The sequence below is a fragment of the Rosa rugosa genome, chromosome 3 (genome assembly GCF_958449725.1).
Source record: "Rosa rugosa chromosome 3, drRosRugo1.1, whole genome shotgun sequence".
NCBI lineage: Eukaryota > Viridiplantae > Streptophyta > Magnoliopsida > Rosales > Rosaceae > Rosa > Rosa rugosa.
Genome location: NC_084822.1, coordinates 38453407 through 38462000, shown reverse-complemented (window position 1 = coordinate 38462000; position 8594 = coordinate 38453407). Strand labels below are relative to the sequence as shown.

At 39.1% G+C, this 8594-nt stretch overlaps 1 protein-coding gene across 1 annotated transcript; it reads left to right on the top strand.

The window, feature by feature from the left end:
• Positions 1–4125: 4125 nt before the first annotated feature.
• On the top strand, positions 4126–6966 carry LOC133738539 (probable glucan endo-1,3-beta-glucosidase A6). The gene is made up of 3 exons (XM_062166094.1): positions 4126–4490; positions 4580–5878; positions 6448–6966. Exons 1-3 carry the CDS (start codon positions 4430–4432, stop codon positions 6483–6485), a joined length of 1398 nt encoding a protein of 465 aa, XP_062022078.1. The 5' UTR covers positions 4126–4429; the 3' UTR covers positions 6486–6966.
• Positions 6967–8594: the final 1628 nt, after the last annotated feature.

Genomic DNA, 8594 nt, shown 5'->3' with positions numbered 1-8594 from the left:
CGTAATGAGTCTTGCATGTTAAATTTATACCTGAGAAGGATAAACTGCATAGTTAGGATATAAGATCTTTACCCGAGAGGGAGAGCATCATACACTTAAGGAAAACTATGGTCTAGAGTACCTGAGAAGGACTTAGATACGGGAATTATCATCTAGAGAAACAAAAGAATCTGTTAATTGCATTGAAACATAAATAGGATTGTTAGTGGTTGATTCCGAAACCCTAGGTTTTATCATTATTTGTTTGTTTCTTTCTTTCTTTCTTTAATTTTGACATTATTTGTTTAGTCGAAAACCTTAAAACCATATCTTCTTTAGTTTGATTGTTTATGTGTTTTTGTGTTTGGATTAATTAGGTTAGGATTTAAATTGATTATCAATCCTCAGTTGGAACGACCTCGTACTTGCACACTATACTAACGATGATTCGTGCGCTTGCGAGTTTTAATTATCTTCCACCGGCCCAAGATTGTCCAGCCAAATTTTGGCTTTTGATGACCGTAGCCAAAATAAAAGGCAAGCCCGTGACTAATTGTTTGACCCTCCTTGCCCAGCTGCCAGCTCGGCCCAGAAGCAACGTGGTTGACGTCAGTGTCAACTAAGCAGAGAGAGACGCGGTGGAGAGGCTGCGTTGTGGGCACGCACGAATCAGGGAGCCGCATTTGTTGACCGCGTGGATGCATGCGTTTGTCGCCTAGCGTTATTGAATTGGGACGCATCAACTTGACGCGTGGAATGTAGCCGTTGGATATCTCCAAATTTGAAAGCAACGGTCCTTTGATCTGGGCCGTTGTTTTCAATCAAACAGGTGGATCCGACGGTAATGGAACTAATAGCTATGTATAGGATTGTAACGTTAATAAAATGGTAAGAAAAAAATTGTAAAAAAATCTAAAATTTCTCTATAAATACCTACAGTGAACAGTAACTTGACTGGTCGAATTCTTGACTTCTCGACTTTGCCTTTTCTTGACTACGGGTGAACTTGCTCTAATGTAAAGCCGGATGGAATTGGGTTTGTTAGGTGAGAGAGTAAAATTGTCAGAAAATAAATAATTTGGATATGCAAATGACCTTATATGTACAAAAAATATTAGGTGGCTTTATAGCTAATTAAAATTTTAAAATGACACTTGTGAATAATTTTCTATAATTTTAACCATGAAAATTATTTTGGGTGAGGTAAGCTTAGAGCTCATGACATGATGAAGGAAATGACACAATGATTAAGGTTTGTTGAGCTTTAATTGACTTGAAAAGTTAAGATCTTGAGTGCTAGAACACCACACCCATTTTAAAAACAATGAGGTGCATGCACGCTTTCTCAGATCGTAAGCAACAGATTGTTATTGTCATTTTATGGGCAACATGTTCCTCATACGCCAAAGTCCTTATTCATGGCTGGTCTCTTGAGTCTTTGACTTTTGTTCTAATATAATATTTTAATTTCATCATACGAGTCCAACTGCAATCCTCAGTCCTCAAGTTTACACATGAATAATTATTTTTTACTGAACATTGGTGACCTAAACGTGGACCGGCGAAGTCCCTTGTTTTTTTTTTTTTTTTTTTGAAAAGTTCAGGTAAGAGGGAGGTTTCCCTACACTATCAGGGTCAGGACAAACTTACAACCTTGACCCAACAGGACTTACGAAACTGGCCAGTGTTCTAGCCCGGCTCATTGGTATGGAATTATACAGGACATTTTCTAAATTACCCACCAACAATGGATAGTCGGCAGCGGGATTAGAACTTGAATGGGAGCTCCAACACAAAGCCGTCCTTACCAACTGAACCAACCTTTGTTGGCGCCTTAGCGGAGAAGTCCCTTTTTTTGGTAACAAACAAGGGACAAGAATAAAAATAGGGGTCCCGATCCTCTCCTGAGCAATAAAACTACCTGAGCTTCCTGAGCTTTTAACCAAATAATGACACATGTAGAAACAACATCTAGTGGCTATAATAGTGCCACGTAGTGACTGACATCAAAAACCAGTACCCAGAAGGCCAGAAACCTCGACTGTCTTCCACATCTCCCTCTCTCTCTTTCTCTCTCTCAATGGCAGATCTCCGCAGAGAAGACTTTCGCTCTCTCTTAAGTTCTTGAATCTTGACTCGTCCTTATGGGTTTTGGTGGTTGATAAATTTCTCCTGGAATTGGTTGGGATTTGATCAATTGATGGGTTCGATTTTTGGGGTTGGTTTTTCCATTGATGTGTTTCTTCCCTGTAAAATTTCAATAACTAATGGAATATGATATTGAACAATCCCATCTGGAACACCAATTTCTCTGTACAATGGAAAAGAACAGCATCAGATTTTTATTCACCTAAAATTTTTGCTTCTTTTCCATGTTTTCCCAATTTTCAATTTCAAAGTTGGGTTCTTGCAAATTTCAAAGTAACATCTCTATTCTATTTGAATTTCTTCAAGTTTGAATTTTGAAGTTTCTGGTTCATTTTCTTGTTGTTCTTTCTCCAAGTTTTTCAGTTCAATTTCTAGTCTTGCTGATCAACAGTTCATGTGTGACGATGTCTAGTTGAATATTTGTTGTGATCTGAATCTTATTCCATTCCTTTACTGTCTACTCCCAGTTATCAGAGCTTATCTTCAAACATAATATGTTGTTGCTTAGGATTACATTTTCTGTAGGGAAGATTCTTGAAGGATTTTGCTTTAATGGGATGTATCATTTATTGGGGGCAGGGAATAGATATGGAGTATTTTGATGGAGCAGAGTTTTAGGTAAAGAGAAAATGGTGTCATAATCGTATTCCAATCTCCCAACAGCTTGTTTAGTCTTAGTTGTAGACAGACTCGTAAGGGCATCTCCCACCGTAAGCCATAATCCTATTTATGGCTTACAACATGCTCCCATCGTAAGCTATATCCCAAATGGCAAGAAAAAAATTTGGCCTTCTCAAATTTGCTAGGCCAAATTTGGGCTCAGATTTGGTAAGCCAAATGGTGGGCCCTGCTGACTTTTTTTTTTTGTTTCATTAATAACATGAATTTTACATTTAAGAAAAATCATTTTTCCTATATACATAGGTTATTTATAATGTTATTAAATATTAAAATTACATCATTGTAAATATCTTGTTGAGATATTCAATATGAGCCCAATATTTGATATGTTTAGAATTTTTAAAATAAATGTGTAACCATTAATTTTTATGATATACTTATTTTCATTTAACTAAATCGACTAGTTTTATTGATAGCCTCGTCAAAACCATACTCAGAAATATATTCTGAGCTAGGAATATATTGATAGCCGTTAGATATGATGATATTTGATTTTGGCCTACAGAATTTGGCCTACGGTGACAACACTGTTTTTTGTTGGTAGGCTAAAAGAGCATATTAGAGGGAATATTATGTTTTTGGTAGGCTAAAACCATTTGGCTTTTAGCCTACCATGGGAGATGCTCTAAAGAAGAACAGAGAGAGAGAGAGAGAGAGAGAGAGAGAGAGAGAGAGAGAGAGAGAGAGAGAGAGAGAGAGAGAGAGAGAGAGAGAGAGAGAGAGAGAGAGAGAGAGAGAGAGAGACGGACGGGAAGAGACTGATAACGAGAGAAGAAAAAGAGAGTGAAGGAAGACGGACGGGAAGAGACTGATAACGAGAGAAGAAAAAGAGAAGAAAAAAAAGAAGCTAAAGCTTGTTGTAGGTCGTTGGATTCATCATATCCACGTGTCAACATCTAGATAGAAGCTCAGATAGGTTAGGCAATTTCATTGCTGAGGAGAGGATACTCTCCCTAAAAATAGAGAAAATGGACCAATTTGGCATTTACCATTTATTTTCTGCCATCATAACTAGATTGACCAAGTAAATGCAAAATTGCAAATTAAGTTAGATAAACAAGAAGTGCAGGTTGTCATCAATGAAAAAGACTGAAAGTATCATTACTGGAAATTACATAAACAAACCCCTTTTACCTTCAAAATATCTCCTTCGATCTCCTTCTGACTCGCCCAGACAAGTGTGAGGAACAAGCTTGTGTGAGCTACAAAATTATGGAGTTGCCAGCTGCCACCATTCAAACGGCTAATTGTACCTTTTAAGCTATGAGTCATCACTCCAGCTTTTCTCCACCTTCCTAGAAACAGAGCATTATATTAACCCTCAAAATTAAAATCATGTCCCACACTCTAAAATCGAAAAAGCTTTGAACTTTTCTAACCTACATGTCAGTATGTCACTCCATCCAATGACCTGATTCTCTATCTCTTCTCCCTTTTCTTTATCTTTTCACAAAGGTCGAGCAGAGCATCAGAAACCCATAAAAAAACCCACCCCAGTAAGTAAGTAGCCCAAAGATCCAATCTTTACGCTCCACAGCGTTTTGTTTCTGCTTCAAACCCATAGGTTAGATTAGAAAACCCATATTTCTTTTGTCATAATTTCCAGTTCAGCTGAGCAACGATGCAGCTGGGTCATGTTCCCCTGCTCATTCTCCTTTTCTGCTTCATCATCTCGATTTCCAGTAAGTCTTTGTTCCAAATCACGAAATTGGTTATACTTGTTTTCCACATTTGGGTTTATGTCCCTGACCGGGTTTTGTTTTTGTTACAGGCGCAGAGTTCTCGGGCAAGGTGGGTGTGAACTACGGCCAGCTGGGCAACAATCTACCATCTCCATCAGAATCTGTGAAGCTCATCCAAACCCTCAAAGCTAAGCGAGTCAAAATCTACGATGCCAACCCCAAAATCCTCAAGGCTCTCCAAAACACAGACCTCCAAGTCTCGATTATGGTACCCAATGAGCTCATCAACAACATTTCCTCCAATCAAACCCTCGCGGACCAATGGGTCCACGCCAATGTAGTCCCCTTCTACCCACATACTCTGATCCGGTACCTCCTCGTCGGAAACGAAATCCTCTCGGCGCCGGACAAGTCCATCTGGTTCAATCTGGTTCCGGCAATGCGCAAAATCAAGCATGCTCTCAAAACCCACGGAATCACCAAAGTCAAAGTCGGGACTCCGTCGGCCATGGACGTCCTCGAGTCCTCGTTCCCGCCGTCCAACGGTACGTTCCGGTCGGATATCTCCGGCTCCGTCATCAAACCCATGTTAAAGTTTCTGTTCAAAACCAAGTCCTTCTTCTTCGTCGATGTGTATACTTACTTCCCCTGGTCTTCCGATCCGACCAACATCGATTTGGGCTACGCTCTACTCGAATCCACGAACGTGACGTACACGGACCCGGTTTCGGGTCTGACGTACCACAACCTCTTCGATCAGATGGTGGACGCTTTAATTTTCGCGATGAAGCGACTCGGGTACCCGGATATCCGGGTCTGGATCGCCGAAACGGGTTGGCCCAGCGGCGGAGACTACGACCAGATTGGCGCCAACATCCACAACGCCGCTATTTACAACCGCAATGTGATCAAAAAGTTCACGGCTAAACCGCCGGTCGGAACGCCGGCCCGACCGGGCGTGGTGCTCCCGAGCTTCATATTCGCTCTGTATAACGAGAACACGAAACCGGGTCTGAGTACGGAGCGGAATTTCGGTTTGCTGTACCCGAACGGGTCGAATGTGTATCAGATTGACTTGACCGGGATCACGCCGGAGTCCGAGTTCAAGGCTTTGCCGCCGGCGACGAATAATAAGCCGTATCCGGGGCCGATATGGTGCTTGGCTAAGAAGGGAGCCAATAAGACTGCGGTTGCAGAGGCTTTGTCGTACGCTTGCTCGCAGGGGAATAAAACTTGTGACCCGATTCAACCCGGAGGGAAGTGCTTTAAGCCCAATTCGTTGCCCCAACATGCGAGCTATGCGTTCAGTGCGTATTGGGCTCAGTTTAGGAAGGCCGGTGGTAGCTGCAACTTCGGTGGTCTAGCTGTTCAAACCATCGAGGATCCAAGTGAGTAATTCGTGCTCCTTTTTTTCTTTTGCTCATTAATTAAATAATTAGTAGCACAAGTTATTAGTTAGATCAATATGCTTTAGTAGTTAGGCATATTAAATAATTAGTAGTACAAGTTATTAGTTAGATCAATATGCTTTAGCAGTTAGGCCTTAATAGTTGTGCAATTTAAAGGGTGAAATGGAGTGGTTCCAATAATTGTTGAATTAGTCTTGTGCATTCTATAAGGTGACCTCCAAACAGGATACCTTTGAGTTCTTTTTTCTTCCCGTACTTTTGTTGTTATATCAATGTGATACTTGGATGAATGTCAATCGGTAATAGTTGCTCTCGATGATTGTATATATAGTAGCATTGATCAGTAACTATTGGATAGTTAAATGTGTAGTAAGCATTTATGTAAGTTGCATAATTTGGTGATACAATTAGCTTGATAATCTATAAATAGCAGTGTGATTTCTCTAATGGTACAACTCCAATTTCCAAGACTAGTGCTGTATGAGACATACCCATATATATTGCTTTTAGTGCTTTCTTCTTATGAATAGTGTTTTGTCTTTCTTCAGGTTATGGATCATGCAAGTTCCCTGGTGCTAAGCTATGAGTTCGGAAGGTGTACAATGGCGGTGCATTGTTCTCTCTTCTTCCTCTAAAACTCGTTCAATAAGCTGCCGCCATTTGTTTCTTGGACCAGTTACTTTGCCTCCCCCATCATTCTTGATATTAGAAATTTTATAGAGGGTCTCTTCTAGGCTAAAGAAAACTCTAATTTTCCATCAATTCGTCATTTTTATTCTCAAAGGAGTGGCCTTAGGTAACTAGAACCAGATTGGACCTCCTTTGAGATCAAAATGGGTTTTCAAATCCACATTTTGGTGCTATTCCGTTGCCATTTTGTTGTGCACCGTTTTTGGCACCTCCTTTTAGTCCCTACACTCTTTTTTTAACGGCTATATGTGTCTGAAGCCTCTATTATAGTATTATTAGTAATGGCTAGATATTGTCATTGAGTTCTCTTCCCTTGTACTCTCTATTCCTACATTATTGCAATATTTATATGGCAATTGCCAACGTCTATTTGGAGATGTCCCTTTGTTTATAACTTTATATGATTTTTACACTTTTTGCTAGCTTGCTTGCGAGCTGCTGTGTCGGTTCATTACATTTCCAGAAAGTGACTTGACTTGGAGACCCAATACCACTGGAATCACATCGTGCATGCTGACACTTTCGGATTCTGTATGTGGGGGTATGCAAAAGAAAAACTTAATAGATAATGGGGCTAAAGGGGAAAGTAGTCTCTCTTTTTTTTGGTCATGGGGAAAAGTAGTCTCTTACATTTGGAGAAAACCAATAATATTACTTGCGAGAAAACTGAGATGAATTAAATACAAGCTGATGGTTTATCTAAACCAGTTTGAGACATCAATTCTAATCCGACTGTATTTTTCGTTAGCTTGGAAATACCACGACAGGTTCGAATACCGTCAGGTTTAATACACCCACATGTAGGTTCAAATATCGTCAATGCCGAATGAAGTTAAATCTCAATCTATTCTTGGTGGTCAAAGAGATGAAGAGTTTTGACATCACCATCCGACATGGATTAGTCTTTGGGCCTAAAAAGCCTTTTGAAGATATTGTATGATCTCTATAAAAAAAAAAAAAAAAACACCAAGATGGGAGTTCAAAGTCAAGGCTTCCCCTATAATGAAATGAAGAGTCGGTAATGATCTTCGATCTTATAAGCCTATATTCCAATTTACTCCCTTGAGTGTCGGGTAGCACAACTATTCAATAACTCGATAAATCTCAATCCAAATACTTATAGTTTCATTCGTAATTCGTGTTAATGTTGTATTATAATTTCATACTTTTCTCGATGTATTTTTCTTTCCTATTCAATATTTCAATTTTCTAAATTACAACCATCAATACAGACAAAAAAAAAAAAAGTGCGGCTATTGTCATCCTATCATTTTCTTTATTCACTTGTTTATTTCATCATACATTTTAATTTCAGTATTAAATTTACTTATCTAACCAGTTTCTTTTTCAAGAAATATTCATATATGACATATCCAATTAAAAAAGAAAATTTTAACCAAAATCTCTCATTTAATTTATATGAATAAAAGAACTAAAATATATTATATTTTCGTAACAAAATCGTAATTGTTTAAGGAAAACTAAAATTGGAAGAGAATTGAGTCGTACTTTCATTGATAATAGGGGCCTCTTTATATAGAGGATTACAAGACATAGAATCAGAGTTGTACAAGGAAAAATAATCGTACAATTAATCGGATATCAATGAATATTTCCGAGAATATCTCTAATTCTAAACCCTATTACAACTAGGTCAAGTAACCTAAAGTTTGGGCCAGACACATATTCTGGATTTACTTGAACACTCCCCCTTGTGTCACCCAAACGTGGTGCTCCTTTCGTTGCCTCATTAAAAACCTTGTCAAAATGCCTAAGCATCTATCAACACGATGCTCAAGTTCCAAACCGAGACATAATCGTGTTCTCTCAAAATCTTTCATCTCAAACTCAGATTTCAAGTGTTCAGCGGTTTCCCTTAACTTTTTAAGGGCTTCTAATGAAGATCATGTCCAACATGAACCGCGATAGAATCCGAAACTTGTTATGGAAATGCGTGGGCATATCCCTTCCCAATCAAGTAGTCACTTTAGTGAGCGTTTCAATC